The sequence below is a fragment of the Phalacrocorax carbo genome, chromosome 5 (genome assembly GCF_963921805.1).
Source record: "Phalacrocorax carbo chromosome 5, bPhaCar2.1, whole genome shotgun sequence".
Lineage (NCBI taxonomy): Eukaryota > Metazoa > Chordata > Aves > Suliformes > Phalacrocoracidae > Phalacrocorax > Phalacrocorax carbo.
This window is the reverse complement of record NC_087517.1, coordinates 55,197,629-55,214,599: the sequence shown is the minus strand read 5'-3', so window position 1 is coordinate 55,214,599 and position 16,971 is coordinate 55,197,629. Positions and strand designations below refer to the sequence as shown.

The following is a 16,971-nucleotide window of genomic DNA, read 5'->3' as shown; positions in this document are numbered from 1 at the left end:
CCTCCCGGAGCCAGGGCTTCCTTGCCCGCTGCCAGCCATACTCAACCCTGGCCAGGGACTCCTTGCCAGGCTTCACTCCTGGAAAGCCCAGGGCTGGGGGTGCTATTGGGAAACCACTCCCTTCCAGCCTGTTTTGGGAAAACAACATGAGAAATACATGGCCAAAATGCAATTAATGGAGTGACCTCCACCCAAGTCCATACACCAGTACAGGGTTTGTGGCATATCATCTGACACAGAAAACGCAGGACTATTAGGAAGAGACCAGCCTCAGAGACATCTGTCAGGGATGGGCACTGGGGTAGATCAATCATCCATGTGAGAAAATCTGCTTGACCTCACAGCTGAGCTTCTTTTGGCTCCTGAAGTTTTGTTCATGCCGTCCTGCCAACTGAATATTCAGTTGTTCCTGAACCTGTGAAGGATACACTAATATAATTTTAACCTTTCATGCAGTTCATTTTAAAATGGTCTTAAAATACTGCACTTTTCATGGAAGGCACCTGGGCATAGTTCAAAGCTGGTCCACATCTAACAGAAGTAATCTCAAATACTGAAATCTGTCAGCCAGATTGAAGCCACTGAAATCCACACCCTAATTTTGAAATTCTTCTCCAGCCTATGCTGAGAGCATGAAGCTAAGCTGTCGAACTTTTCTTCCCCACTCTTAACAGCCTCGTGTCTTTCTATAAGGATTACAGACTTAAGTTTACAGTATCACCAAAGCTATTGCAAAATTAATTCACAAAACAAATGTAATATTAAATATTTACCAGCCTCATGTTGTGCTACTGGTCCTCAGCAGACTACAGTCAAATGTCCCATGGGTTGCTTTAAAGAATCAGATAAAATTCATTAGGACAACCCTGATTAAAACAAAAAACACAATACAGTTTACTAGGCTGGTTTAGGTGACATGTACAAGGACTTAAATGGAAGGTTTACTGCTTTACGCTTCTACCGCTTTATAGAGCAAAGGGAGGTCCTTAATTATTATCTGCATGCTACCAAGAGGGGGCACAGACGAAAGGCTTATTCCATGTTAAACAACAGACTGCAGAGCAGTGTTACCTCACATCAGTTTCCTAGCTGTTACAGCAAAGCAGCACTGCTCCTCTGCAGGGAGTTCACTGAAGAACAGTGTAAAGACTGTTCCTCCTTTTCCTCTCATGAGCCATTCACACTTACCTTCCACAGTTACACTGGCACTGCTGTACTGCTCATTACAGTCACTGTCTTGCGTAGCCTACGATCCGTGCGCATTCTCCCAAGTCACTTAGCTCAGCAGCATTAATGATAAGCTCCGCTCTCTTCACTTCATGCTTCATAATGTACTGAGGAGACCTCTCAATCACTCACCCATTCTACATCCCCCTTCACAGTGACATCTTCAGAAATCAGCACACACTCCAGGCAGGCTTCTCCCTTCTTTTTCACTTGAGTGTTCTTGAGATTGCTGACAAACTGAATTGGAACCCGTGGGAAAGGGGAAAGGGCTGGCAAGAAAGAATGGCACACACCAGCAGGCACCTTATAAATAAAAACAGGTGGCTTTGCCTTTGCAGGATATATCAGCTCCTGTGCAGGAGAGATTCCAGGCTTGGGACCTTACTTCCAGTGTCAGAATGAGGTCTTGATGCTCCTCTGCTTGCTTGTCCACAGACTAGCTTTATAAGACTGTGGCTTCCATTTTTTTCAGCCCAAGCTCTGGGGTTTTGTGTTTTAGCTTTATGGATTTTGCAGCTCAAATGCTGCTATCTTGCATTTGATTCACCCACTGCCTAAAGATGCTTTTCACTGATCATAAGAAATGCAGAGTGGAGTGCTCTGCACTAGATCTCCAGTCTTAACACTGAGTTCTTTAAAGTCACTGGAACAGACAGAGAACGCTTAATTTTCACAGCGTGGGCCAATCCATCCTCAGATGCGATGATTTCATATTTATCATCCCACTTCAGCTCTTTCCCATTGAACTTCTAGGTGAACTTTTGCACTTTCTTTGGCAGGCAGATTTCAAACACTACTGTCTGTCTTTCAGTCACTTTCAGTAGTTTCAGTTCTGTCAGGAGTTATGGGCTCATCTGTTAAAATACAAGACGACAAATATTCATTCTGTTACGCTTAGTTCCTGATCTCAGATTTCCAGCACTAAATAACTAGACTTCAGTGAAGTAATTTTGATTTCTTTCTTGAGTGGTAGCAGAAAGATCAATTCATTCCTTCAACTTCAGTGGAAATTAAGCTAAATACAGTTCATAATGTTCAGTAAAAGTTGCATGTAATCCTAGAATACCAAGAGACACATTGCTTTTCTGTTCAGTTCTTTGTCTTAGCTCTGCTTTTTCCCCTCTCCTTTACTGTAGATCATTGTAAAGCAAATGGCTTCAGGCAACTGCAGGTGACATCTAAAAGCACACCTGGAATCATTTGGCAAGCTGAAGGAGGACTGACATCTTCCTGCATTAACCGTCAAGAGTGCTGCAGTGCCTGGCACTGGATCACTGTTTGGCTTAAGTAAAGCAATCTACCACACCAGCAAACAGCTTGCGCCCAAGCCCTGCTAAGGGCTTTGTCAAAGGTAAGTATTATAGTTAAAGAATGGTACTTATGGCAAAGCTTATCTTTAAGAGATGGCCCTACTGCAATAAAAGGTAAGGCAGGTGGGCAGCATCACTTTTACTTAGCATTGATTTAAAGTAAGTTTGCTATATGTAATGTGGTTGGTTTTCTTTCAAACAGCAGGCACACATATGGCTGGTTGTAGGAACCATAAACAGATGAAAGATGATCATTGTCATTATGCCCAGGCCCATCCACTCACTCCCAAGTCCTGTAATATTGTTTGAGCAAAGTTAACTTCCACTAAAAGGACAGTGCCAAGGTGCATATTGTCATTCCATGTTTTCCACTAAAACTGGTCCAAAATCAGTAGTGACTCACACCCCTGCCACACTGACATCAGTGGAGAATTTGGCTTATTATCTATAATAACTAGGCTTCAAACTGAAATCTGCTATCTTGTGAAAGCTGTTTTCACATGGGTGCTCTGGTAATTGTGGGTTGGTTTATGACTTGTACAATGGTAGATTTCTGTTTGAGCCTAAAAAGACAAGTGAATCATGAATGCTGCAAAGACATATAAGAAAAGAAAATAGGTCACAGTTTGGCCCACCAATTTTAACCCTCAAATTTTTGTCTGCAGATGTCGACATAGTACACAGACCCTCATGTGTCCGAGATCAAAGATTACCTATCCCTCCCAGCATAACAGAGCGTTTCTTGTCACGCACAAGAAGACTGTAGGTGCCTAGGTCTTTCCCACTCACACTAGTGATGCACAGCATATATTTCATACCCATATGCTTCATATCGCTTTTTTCCTCAGGGAATACAGTCAAAACAAAGGCTTTTCCCCATAATAAGCATAATGCTTGCACCTTTGAAAACATGTTCTTTTTGTGCAGTGGACACAGAGGGCAAGACACACAGTGCTCAGTTTAAAGTCAGCAGGGGATAGATTCTTCCATCCTGCTTCACCCCATTCTACTTGCAGCAAATCTGCTCTGCAAAGACTCTCCATTTTGCCTAACTTCCAAGCCTAGTTGTCAGTAACTGGTCAAGCCACTAATCAAGCCAGACAGACCTCTAGAGTTTAACTTTAGTCATGATCAAGGATACTGTGTAGATGGCATCAGTGTGGGTATTGGACACTACACACTTGTAATCATCTGTATCATCTCAGGAGAAGCATTCAGATTGGAAAGAAAAAAAACCAAAACAAACCATAGAGAAAGCAATAAGCAAGAGCTCCACATAGGTTGGGGTGGTGGGGAGCAGATGTGGCAAACATATTAGTGAATTTCTCTTGTTATTTGTGTTTAAATGAGTATTTTTGTAATCATTAACAGAATTGACCTGTTGAAAATCCAGAATCTCTGAGGGCAGAAATTTTGAGGCCAAATCCAATGCTCCCTCCTCCCTGAGGATCCCTCACAGCCTTCCCAAAGCTCCAGAAACAGACAGAAGTCTTCCCACTGACAGTGACGTGTTTTGGATCAAGTCCATTCTTGGCCTAAGGCAGCAAAATGAAGCCACATTTCTTCTCAGATATGTCCTTTTATTCTGGTGCTCTGGATTCAAAGCGAGAGGTGAATTAGAGTGAACTAAGAATTAAGGAGAGAGGAGAGAAAGGGACAGAACAATGAAAGTAAGGAAAAGAACAGAAGAAGGGCAGAACTTTTGCAGCCATGGGACATCACAAATTAAACAGGGCTGAACTAGGACAAATGTCTTGAATAATATTAATTATTAAGATTTAGTGTTGGTTTTGCCTGAATGCCACACAAGAGGCATTAGGGCCTCACTATGCTAAACACAAAACCAAGTAAGAAAAATAATGGTTCTTGCACTGATCCTTTTTCTGTTGATTGGAAACACTGCCCTATAAACACAAAACAGTACCTGAAAGTAGCAGTGTTGCAGTACGCTGACTGCAAACGGGGACATTTTTATTGCTGCTGAGGAATACTATAGTGCTTAAGTTTTTCTTTTTTACAGTTTTTTACTGTGAACATAAAAAAAAAAGCTAAGAAAAAAAGGTGTGTTACCTTAGCACACACTCCTTAAAAATACTGTCAAAAACATTACGGATCCTTCTTCTATTGATGCCCACTCTCTCTTTTCCAGGTTTCATTAGGCTTTGGTCTACTTTTAACTTTAGTTCAGAATATTGCTTTGTCTCCTAAAATTCAAGAAGAAACATTGGAATTAATGAACGAAAGAGTGAAATGGAACAGGGGCCTGTTACCTACTGTCTCTGTTTGGGTTTATTGTAAACGCATGGTTTCTTTTCCTGCCGTCTTTATGAAGAAGATTAGATTAACCTTGCTTTACTTTACATACTACAACTTTACATCCATCACAGATACCACTCTGGGAATGAAATTTGTTCATTAGCAGTGCTCTGCACACTGACAAGAATGATTTGTGATTTTTTTTGTGGTATATAATAAAGACTCATATGATCTTTCTGTCACTTTAGACAGTCACAGATCTGTCATATGGGAGACTCTACATGATGGAAAGGCTTATTTACTTATGCATTAAAGGTCACATTCTTCCAGCCCCAGCCAAATAATTCCGTTTTGCATAAACAAGAACATATATATTTAAATCAGTAAAAACAGGTTTCCAACAGCTAAAATGAACAGCAGCTTTCCCACTGATTTTGACTGATCCAAGACAAATCTCTAAAAACAGTGAGGATGGGCATAGGTAGCTGCAGTTTGTGCCTGTTTTTATTTACCATTCTTCCAGTTGTAGAAGATGACGGACCATACTTAATTGCATGAGATGGGTGAATATACCCAAGAGCACCTGAAAATTCAGTCAGTCGTTGGTATGCACTAGGTAAAGAATTGTCTTTCACCAGAAATTGTTGTTACTCACACCCAGGTGTTGCCAGCAGACAAGGATTTTCCGTAAATTCTGGAACGCTTTCTCCAGCAAGGATATCAAAGCTGTCACCATACTAAAAGACTCCTATATGGCAGGAGACTTCCTAGAAACAACTTCTTCAGTTGGAGAAAAAAAAAACACATTAATCAAGCAGAACAGAGAGGTACTGTTTGAAGGATTTATCTACCAGGAGTAGGAAAGGGTGGATTATCCTTTCCAGTGTTTCTGTGGGATTTTGGGCAAGTAATTTGCTCTCTCTGTACCTGTCTTGTCATCTACACAATGGGAAAATTGGGCTGCCTTGCTGCACAGGGGTGCTGCAAGGTGCTTAGATGTCATTCAAGAAAGGTATTGAAACTGGACATATCGAAAGGCCCATTAGGACTTATTCTGTTCTGCACATGCTGTACTAAGCTCCTGAATGCTGCTCATGCCCTATGTTCAGACAAATGTCCATAGTTTAAGATAAACCCTCCTCCTTTAAAGTGTTAGTTTCAGGGCTCCAAAAAGCTGCATTTTTCTATCAGAATGAACACATTTAGCTTGATTTTATAAGAACTAGTTCTTCAGTTCAGGTAAAACTGTGGTTTTTTTTCCAGCCAGACTGACCAGTAAGGACCTGGCCCTGAATACTCATTTCTAACAGCTCCATGCAAATGCCTCACTGGAACTGAGATATTTTGCTCTGGTTAATAGCAACAGGTCTCAGTTTTTCACCAGGAAAATCAACAGAAACTCTGCTACCAGATTGCATTGTTCTGCTTTATTCATTTAGACTGTTATTGCACTTTTCCTTAATCAAGGCCCTCCCCAGCTCTCCTAAGTGTATCACAGTGGGATATGCAAATGCTACAAGGGCCTGTGCACACCCTGCTCTCAGTGGATGTGCCCCATGGGAACTGTGTCGTTGCCCTCACTGCAGTGTCAAGACAGAACCAGTAAGGAGGTTGCTTTAAGCCAAGATAATCAAAGCAAGACAAAATCTTTCTAATCAAAGGCAATGGCTGATGCAGGGGCAATACCTGTAGCCTTCCAATAGCACATACCATGTGCTGGCCTTTGAGAAGAACAAAAATACTCACTTCTCCCTCAGCAGAAGGCAAACCCCACCTCACAGATGCAGCCCACCTTTTATCACCTTGCTGTGCATCACTGAGGGAGGCTGTGTGACCACACTCCAGGAAAAAATTCTGTCACCACATAGCCTGTTTCCAGTGGGGATTCTGCTGCCTATAGCTATGCCAAGACTGGTCCCAGAACGGAAGGCAGTTCAGAGAAAAGGGACTATTTGATTCTAGTCCTCAAGGAATGAGTACTAGTAATCTAGAAATTATAGCTTCCTAGTTTTAAAAAGTGTTCCTTGGTAAGACAGATACAGTAAGGAATGGTAGTCACTGACACAGTTGTGTGCTGCTGAAGGATCTTGGGGCAGAAGGAAATCAACCAAAACCACAAGCTTTTCCAAGAGTTGGGGGCACAAATGATAAAGCTATAATTATGCACTGCAACCTAGAAGATACAGTCCACAGGAAAGACAATGTTCAGACCATATGACCTTGAGACTTTGCTTTGTTGCCAGTAGAAATTATAGCTATGCGAAAAGTGCTCTGTTTTGGGCATCCTCCCAAGGAGATCCTTTTTCTTATCAGAATATATATACCCTGGTGTCCTTGCTGAGCTGGCCTTTGTCTCCAGCCTGCCTGTATGAGAGACAAATGTTCTCTGACTCCTTTACGCACAGAAGACAAGTGAGAAGTCTCTATCCTAGACTATATATCTCCATATACTGTCTAAAATTATACAGGGATATCATGCATCTGTAGACCCTGTTACTTCTTTCCTCTTCTGCTCAGCAATTTTCTCAGAGAGACACAATTTTAAAGTCTTTCCTACAAACCACAAAACCAAGAGAAAGAAATCACTCTTGCTTTGGCCTGGTCTGCCCAAAGTCGTCCCTCCCACCCTTACCACCCTCTCTCACTCTTCTGTTCTCACCCTTTCACTCTTGCATGCCAGTGGTCATTGGTGTTGGTGACAGCAATGATTGGGGGTGGTTAGGAAGACATGAGATGTTACTCTCTAATCCCAAATGCCTTAGAAAAGAGTGTATTTTACCCTCAGTCATTATGGGGCAAATCCACACCAGTAGCACCAAGTGCTAAAACAAGAAGGCATATAGCATGCTGCTTTACTCACCTGCTCCACTGCACAACTCCCTGTATGTCTTCGGATTTGCATTTTCAAATCCTAGAAGCTCACAGAGACACAGTTTAAAAGCCAAGCCATCATTTTAACAGTTCCTCCTTTCACCTTGAAAATTGAATTCCCCTTACTTATATTTCTTTTGTCTGATCAAAATTTTCATCCTTGGCCACAGATTTTCTGAACATGAAAATGTTACCAGTTAAGATCCAGTAGCTTGTGCCAGCTGAGGAGCACAAATGGCTGGTAAGAAACAGGATTTTTCTAAACTGCTGGGCTATTACCTTTTGGCCTTCAGTGAGGAGAGCATGCACTCTGTTAGAAAAATTGCCCTTAACAGTATGTATGAGCTTTTAGAAGCCCATCAGATTACAAGATTTCCTCTTTCGTGAGGAGACTGGAACCAACTTCCAGAGCCTGAAAGGTTGCTTGAAAGATGTGACATTGTCTATTACTGCCCATCACCGTGACTCAGCTTGCCCATACCCTGACTGTGCGCAAGAAAGAAAACAAAATGATAATGCAGACAGCCCTCTGTGCTTAGGACCACAGATAAATTGTGAATCAACCCACAGGTACTCTGCAGGGAGATTAACTTCATTCATCACATATAGTGTAGCTATCACACTGCATTTACTATAGCTGCTATTAACAGAATCAGCACACATTTACAAGGCAAACCAGATCTCAAGAAGAGACTTGTCAGTACCACTTAAGTACACACAACAAAGACTTAGTGCAAGCGAATGGTTATTTTAGTTTGTTACAGAAGACAGAGTTGGACAAGTTTGACTAATTCTATTGTAGGTAACTGAGTCTTCCGGTAACTACTAGGTAACTACCGTACTTCTTGCAACTCTCTTACTCCTGGTTTTAAGCATCTTAAGGAGTTATACTTCAGAGTGGTACTTCACAAGGCTCCTTTCTTGGAAAGGGAAGGAAATGAAAAGCAAAGCAGATATGAGACTAAAGCTATTGATCTCACACAGTCAATTTCTACCCTGCCTGCCCACAGCCACAGAATATGTTTATGTATATTTTACCTTTTTTTTTTTTTTTTTTCCAGCTGCTAAGGCCCTGATCATTCGTACTAAAGAGACAGGAGCTTTCAAGACCATTACTGATCCTTCTATGTTCCTCAGCTCACATGAAGTCCCGTACATTGTTGCATTCCTAGGAAGATGCCTGGGTCCCTTTATACTGGGCAGGTATGGCTTTGAGTACTTAAAAATTTAAGTATCTACTGGCTTCTTGTGGGCTATGTTGTTACACCCTTTACATTGGCTTCAGTAGTTTCTCATTCTTGGAATAACAGGATGATAAGTCTTCAAGTATGGGGCTAGAAGGAGTAACCCTTCTGCAGGCCAAAAGGATACCTTCTTATTTAAAAATAAACATTACCTCCCCAATCTCAGGTTTTCTTATGATTGTTTAATAGTTTGCCTTCGATCACTTGTTCTTCATATTCAAAACAAAATATGTGGGTTCAGGTTTCAAACAGTTAAACATTCAACAAATCCTGCTCTGGTGTTGAAGTCAGTCGCCAGTTCTCCTTTCACAGCTCAGTGAAATGGCCAGGCTTTGGCTTTGCCTATTTTTAAGTTATACAGGCAGTGGTTTCCACCGTTTCCAAGTCCAGCCGTGGAAACAGCCATGCAGTTACTTAGACAGGGACCAGGCTCTTTAGAAAATCACTTCACAGCTTTAGATTAGAGAAGTCATTATTTAATCAGTTCTCTTCTACTCCTTAATAAGTCTGAGATTCTGTCACCCTTCTTCCTACTGAGAAGGATTTCATTCCCAACGAGTAAGGTACTTCTCAAGAAGCAGATGAATTACAGATCTCAGCCCGTGTATTTAGCTCTCTTACTAGTGTTAACAGCAGCAGTGCTGAAATAGTGCAGGTGCAAGAGGCCATTTTACATGTATACATGTCCATCCATTCTGAAAGACGCAAACTACGTATCTTGCTTGCAACGAAGCCTGAACTAGTGGCAATAAACTTTGCTGCTCTTAACTGACTACATTTGATTTGTTTGGAACAGACCGCTGTTATCTATTCTGTATTTGCTAAATTAAAAAGAAAAGGGAATCTAGTGCAAGAGGTACCTGGGTTATAAAAATCTAGCAAACTTCCAGAGGGTGACAGGAATAATTCTCGTGGTAAACTCTGGAAAAACCTGGGTTTTGCCATATAACACTTTTCCTGAAGATTTTAAGATGATTTCTGCTAGTCTAGGAAAGAAAGGGGAAGGTAAAAATTTTAACAAAAAGCAAAAAAACCAGTGCAGACATTGAAACATCATAAACTTTTCCAGTGAGCAAAAAATACCACATACAGACAGCAAAACTAAACACATGCTTTAGTTTACAGGCTGAAGGATTCCAGCAAGACAGAGGCTCTGCGCTCTCATCTCTAGAAGTTAGTGTTCTTATTAACACAGATGCATTTATCAAATCAGAAGTGTGTGGAAATGGGATCGGTCATGCTGTGAAGTGGATAAGGTATTACTTATTGCTTGCCTAATAAACCTATCAAGGAACCAATCTTCACTTACCTCTTCAATACTCTAATTCAGGAACAAAAGACCAATTTAGACACAGAAAAAACTGTTATCTAGGCTGGAAGTCACATTTTCCCCAACAAAAACAAAACACTGCCAACTCAATCCAATTCCTCCCACCTACACAAACTGACTTAAAAAACAGGCAGTCCCTTTCGATGTTCATTCCACAGTGCTCATGCTTCTGTTCTTATACCAGCTACTGTGGCACGTTGAGCAGGCATGCGTGTATGCACACACGTGCACATGCTGCTGTGGGGGAAAACCAATGCATATGAATTAGAAGATCTTTCAGTCTGGATCATTAAGTCTGGCCACACGGGCAGACGAAGGCCTCAGAAAGGGGAGGAGTGACTTTGAACGATCTCTTCATTGCCCTGACCTTTGTGATGCATGAGTGTTTGCTCTCCATATTCCTCACAACAGCCTAAAGACTAAGAATACTGCAGCAGATGTAGTGAAACCGATCACATTTGGTTTTCCTTCTTTGAGGCAAAAGGGAGTCAAAGGCAATTTACAATAGAAGGTTTCTGTTGTGCCTTATTAGTTTTGACTTAATTCCTGACAGTCTTCCTTTCATCTGCTTCAGAGGCAAACAACCTAAGCATGTAAAGGAATTGCAATAGTCCTTTGCCAGATTGTTTAAGCTTGATTTTCTTAAATGCTCAGAGCCATATTGCCAGCTCTGGTGCCAACATAGCTTTTAATTCTGAGTAAATAATTTAGCCTTTCTCTGCATTCAGTTTTGCTGTCAGCTGAATAAACCTGACACTGCTGCCCTGCTGGGGATTACATGGCACGCAAGTTTGAGCAGGTCTCTGCACTAAAGTGAATTGTACCCCCTTCTGTGACTTTCACACTACGCCACGAGAATGTGGCACCTGTTGTATATGGGTGCCTAATCCGTATCAGCACTCAGGAAAGTGGACTCTTCTCTTTCCTTGCATTCAATAGAATGAATTCACCTCTTTGTGAATATGTGAAATTTGCTTTTAGATGTCAGAAATCAATGCTTGTGTTGTCTAGAGCATGCAGTTCTTTGACTGCCCATCCCTTAGGCACAAAGTTGCAAATGTTGCTTTCATTCACGTATGTCTTCCATGCTTTAGAATGGAGTAAATTTTTTTCTTGCAGGACTCCTGAGCTGCCCTACGTTATCCTAAGTTGATAGTCATTCTCATAGACATAAGCAAATATACAGCTACAGACTTGGCAGAAAAAACAAGGTTATCCCGCACGTATCTCAGAAAAAAAGTGTTGTTTTTTCTCCCTAGCAAACGTATAAAGCATGTTTCATGTCAAAGAGACAGTTATGATTAAAAAAATTGTAAATTTACCATTTCATTTTGTTTAAAATGGTTTCCAGGGAAAGAACACATCAAAAATAATAGTGCAGGTTCACTTCTAAAACTTGCCAACTCACCACTCAACAGTCACAGACTTTCTAAGACTATCTCTATGCAAGCGGCACGGTTCCTCCACTGCAGAGACAGCAGGGAAATGACAGGAACCGAGGTCCTTCAGTCTCAATCCCTTTTTTGCAACTGCAAATTCACAGGTTAAGGATAAGGTTTTCCAAAGTAGACTAATTGTAGAGGAAACAGCCAGAATTACTTTTGAAAATCTTGCTAGTAAATGCAATACTCTACCATACATGACTGCTACGTAGTTCATGTTTCAGAATAATTTGACCAAGTCATCTTTATCTTGATCCTTCAGAGTCAGATGTGCTTTATCTGGGCACAGCTCTTGCTCTCAAGTGCAATCTTAGTTTTTGTCTTTTCATAACCCTGTCTACCTGCTGATCATAGAGTACCTACAAAAGGAGAGTGTGCCATTAATCTGCTACCATGACAGAAACATAAACAGGCTAACACTGCTTAAGTGTGACGGCCAACAACCAAATGACCAGCCAACAAGTGAGGCTCTGCCCTGTTCATGAAGTGTAAAAAAGCTTATGAAACAAGACAACACCGTTAGCAATAATAAAATCATCTCAAGTTTGTTATATGCTAACCTACCTGAAGAGAGGAAATCAGTCCTCTGGGAAACAACTGTTTTGTAGGTATTAATGCTGTAGTCTCTGGTACAAAGAGGCCTGGGGAGCGAGCTGGAGAGAGTGGATGATGTCTGCTAGGAATTTTCTTTGAATAGAGTGCCCAGTAAAAAGAGAAGGCTAGTAAGACACATAGCTCAGTTCCTATGGTCAGCTCAGTTTCAAACCTACTGATAACAGAAGCAGAAGTCTCACTCATCCCAAGCGTTTCTGTATGGCCAGAGCTCCTTTCTGCTAATCCTAAGAACTTCTTAAGACTACCTCTGCTGTCAGAAGAGATCAGAACAGCTGATATAAGGTCCTTCAGACCTCAAATTCTATTGAGAGAGAGAGAGAGAGAGAGATAGAAAGATGTTAATTACAGCAAGGCTGAAGAGTAAACAGGAAGATTAGCTCCAAATCTGTTACACAAAATAACGCTTCAAGAGGCATTTGGATACTTTGATCCTGACCAAGTGGCATGCTCTTGCCTGGTGTGAGATGGCAGCAGTACAGCCCTCATAACCAGAATGCAACTAGGCTGACATTTGCTTTGTCCTAATGAATTGAAGCAAAGCAGCCTGATTTTATCAGTGACCACTCTTCTCAGGATATTCCACGTATGTAGAATGGGAGTGGACAGCAGGTTGGATTTCCTTCACCAGTATAAATCGTTCACTTCTATTCAAGTCAGCGAAGCACTGCCAACTAATACCTGCTGAGGATTTGCACAAGAGCCTCCAAGTCTGTATCTTAGAGCCCTTTATACCTTCTTTGCTATAAACCAGTTCTCCTCTAGAAGGTCTCCTTGTACAGGAGGAAATTTATACACTGAACTTCACTCCTATATGCACATTCCTACCAATCATCAACAAATATTCTTTAGCAGATGCACAGGAAGCTGACGACAGAACAAGTAATTTTATTCACTCACTCAGTTATGACACTGAAGGGCACTGAACAGCGGAAAGCATCATTTATAGGGAGTTCCACATACAATGTTATTCAGAACATCAGTGGTGCTTTTGTTATTTCTAAGGAGTGCTTAGTAGAATAGTGTTACCCCTTCGAAAGAATCGGTAGCGATGGGGAGAATATAGCTAGCAAGGTTTACATAAAACTAACAGTCATGTTATGCTCAAAAGCTTAAGTTTATTGCTCTATTTAATGACTACCACCAGTATTTTTAAAAAGAATGCCAGTTCTTCCTGCTAGCTTCTCACTGAAGGAAATATTTTAAATACAGCAATAAAATCAAGTGGTTTAAAGATAACACATTTTGCCACACATTCATGCAAACCCTGATGACAGGGTTTTTACAGGTTCATGGATACAGAATAAACACAGAGTATGTGTACTGAAACACTGGGAAACTTTCCCCACAGTGATGAATTTGTAGGCATAACATTTCAGGCCCTACGCCCTGCACCTACTGATGCCAATGGCAAAACCTCAGTGGGAACAGGATCATCCTTATTGTTCGGAGAGCTGCTTTACCCTTCTCCTGATTGGGAAGCGCAGTAAATTCTCAGAATCCCCTGCACTAATAAAAGTGGTGGGTTTTGGTTATTGTTACAAATAAAGTGAAGCAAAAATATTTTTAGAAGATCATTACAGCGTCTATTCACAAAACACTCATCCTTCATGTTAAGGGTCCTGTGTACCTCCATTTTTCTCTGCTCAAAAAGCACTTAAACATGTGCTTACCTCCAAGTATTAAACACAAACTACAGTCTTCACAGCCTGACTGAGATCTAAAAAGAAAAAAACCAACCAAAACCAGAAGCATGTGCAGCAGCTCTGTATTATTGAAAAGGAACACTGCTGCCCGGACTTGATTAGAATGGGACAATGATTGTCTAAATTTGGTTTGAGGGCAAATGTATCAAAAAGCAACCAACACATTCAGACTGAGTTTTTTTTTTCAAGCTGCCTACAGGATTTGCGTTAATTTTATTAATCACTGGGCACCTGGTCACCCTCAGAACTTTGAAACAAGTTTAAATTAATAGAATACAAGTGATTTTATTATTACATTTTTAATAAAGATGAATTCAACTCAGAAAATTCCTCACCTGATTTCAAACCTCAGATTTCAGGGGAAATTATATTTGGATTGTGGTCTGAATACATAAAAAGAGAAACTATTTGCAAAAATCAAACATGGTTGCAAGACAGACACAAGAATATTGACAAAGAAAAGGTAAAGCGTAAAGAATTTATGTTCAGATTAACTTCTACAGTTCACCTCAGATTCACCCAGCTGTCATGATACTGGGGTACATTGCTGGTAAGAATTGGAGGTAAGAGTTTGACACACATCATTGGAATATTTTTCCCCTTTAATTCTGGTAACACTGGTGGTGGACTGCTTCAGAAAAAATAAACAAGCAAACATGATGTGTGAAATATCATTTCAATGTGAATCTACTTGAATCTTTTAACGCAGAGGCTCAGAAGGTTTACGATATACACAGTATTCGGTAACTTTATATGTAAAAACAATCAGAAAGAGGCAAAAAGTTACTTTCAAGCTTAGTCAACATACGGCACATTTCAGCATGACAATTCAAAAGTTTCACACTGTATTTGGATATATTAGCAATGTTTTTTTTAAAAATAGCAAACTGAAGACAGTGGATTTTTTCTGAATTTTTTCTTGCTTTTGTAACAAATGAAGCTACTATTCTTATTTACAGTATAAATAAGCCTTTTTTGGTGAATATTATGTCCTGTCACATATGTTTAAGACAAGGCGTATCTCAGCTCTTAAATGTCAATGCAAACAAGAGCATAAAAGCAATATCAAAGTAAAACAGTGTATCTTTCCAGCTAAGAGAGCCAGTTTACCATATGCCTCTTATCAGATGTGAAATATATCTGAATGCAGTCAGAAGTTCTCTTGGTTTTAGCCTTTAGGAATATCATGAGCACTTATTCTTCTGCTGCTCTAGAAAGCTGTTTTCCATACAAGCTCATAACATGATGGACAAATTGATACTGTTCACAAGTCTGGATCATTCCTCCCCTGAAAAGGAAAGAAAAAAAGGGGAGGGGGAACAGCAGCGTTATTACATGCAAATAACATATGAGGAAATGGCATAGCTAACATGAAGCTGGTGTTACACACAAAAGGTCTATTCCAAAGCTTCCTGAAATGAGTGCCCATTGACTGGGAACAGCTCGCAGTCTGACCTAGAGCTCAGTTTTTAAAGTATCTGCTAACTAAGGAACAGAAACTAGTCAGAACAGGAATGGGATTTACCTTCATTTTTCTTGGCAGAGGCCTTCATCCAGTAAGGCAACACCATCATCGTTTACATTCATATTATCAAAGCAGCTATACTCCAAGCACCATTTTGAACACCATGAAAAGCAATCCCACACCCCCAGGCTCTAGATGGATAGATGGGAGCAGGGGGAATAAAGAGGGGAAGTAGCTTATCAAATACTTCACAGCTGCACTAGGGACTGAATTCAGGACTATAGTGGGCCAGGCCAGGCCAGGCCAGGCAACTGATGTAGCACACGACTTTGCCATTCTGGAATGAGGGTTCTTTCCTCTGTGCCATCCCATGCTGTGCTTTTGGCAAGTTCACCAGGGAACTAGGGGATGGCCAGCAGGATTTTAGGACAGACAGTGGGACTTCAACAAAAGACAACTCAGATTTGTAACTGAATTGACTGCCATGCACACCTTGATAAGTAAAAGACTCCCAGCACAGAAATCTGTTTTGGTTTAGCTTTTATTTCAGCTTTTGCTGTTCTCTTTAAAGTGCAAACCTGAAAGGAAATGCAAGCAGGAGCAGAAACGGTTTGCTTTTCCATGTATCATTAGCCTGTGTATTACTGCAAGTAGCATATTAATCAATGCATGGGTACTACAGCGGGAGACAGAAATGAACAAAAAGAACAAGTTGTCCATTTTAAGCAAATTTTACTAACACTTAAAATTCTGCTAAGAGTACCTCAACAACAGTGATATGATCTCTTGATAATCCATTACAAAAATAATTAAAACTCATGGCTCAAATTCGTAGAAGGTGTATGCAGAATTGCGCCAGCGCTGGTGCATAGATCCTGGGAGCACAGTGCCAAAAGGAGGCTGAAACAAGTGGTGTTGAGGAACATGGGAACCTGTGGGTGGCCAGCACCAACCAGACTGTGTCGGTCTGAGAAAGACCACATGTGGTGCATTCCCTCAGAAACCTCCACCAGAGGAAATTAATGAAAAGTTGCTTCCTCCAAGCTGAATAGATAGCAGACTGCTCGTACCCTCCTTGGGGACTGCCCTTGTCTATGGGGTACAGCTTAACAATTGTGGGTCACACAATAACCATACCAGTAAGGGGTAGATGAGTGGTCAAGACAACCTCCTCCTTCAGCCTTTTGCAGTTATTCTGTTAAGCGGCATTTGAAATAACATTTAACAATGAGCAGGAAAGTGCAGGGACCCGTGCCCCAACCTCTTATCAGTAACCAAAGGTGGGAAACACACACTGCATTTCTAAAGAAACTGTTTCATAGCTGAGCATCTTCTCCCCCTCTGCTCTACTTAATACAGGCTCACAGTTGATCAGTTTCTGAGTCCTTCTGTGCTGCACACAGAATTGAAGTATATTTATGTTAGTTCATGACGCACAATGAACGTTAGTCATATCTGGCAATTACTCCCCATGCAATTCCATTAATAGTGAGGTTGCACCCTGAAGT

The 16,971-nt window shown here is 40.9% G+C and overlaps 1 protein-coding gene and 1 long non-coding RNA gene across 17 annotated transcripts in view; both read right to left on the bottom strand.

Moving 5' to 3' along the window:
- Positions 1-46: 46 nt before the first annotated feature.
- LOC135313486 (uncharacterized) lies at positions 47-5,967 on the bottom strand. The gene is made up of 5 exons (XR_010373119.1): positions 5,449-5,967; positions 4,608-4,741; positions 1,189-2,081; positions 774-831; positions 47-128 (listed from the first exon to the last, which is right to left on the bottom strand). It is a non-coding gene; the product is annotated as an uncharacterized LOC135313486 (long non-coding RNA).
- Positions 5,968-13,390: 7,423 nt separating this feature from the next.
- The window catches only part of PTPN5 (protein tyrosine phosphatase non-receptor type 5), a 90,249-nt gene continuing 86,668 nt past the window's right edge, over positions 13,391-16,971 (bottom strand). For all 16 annotated transcript variants that reach the window (XM_064452556.1, XM_064452553.1, XM_064452558.1 and 13 more), the window contains one exon: positions 13,391-15,286. In XM_064452556.1, the coding sequence (XP_064308626.1) occupies positions 15,193-15,286 (94 nt within the window). In that variant the 3' untranslated portion in view covers positions 13,391-15,192. The remainder of the gene's footprint in view (positions 15,287-16,971) is intronic.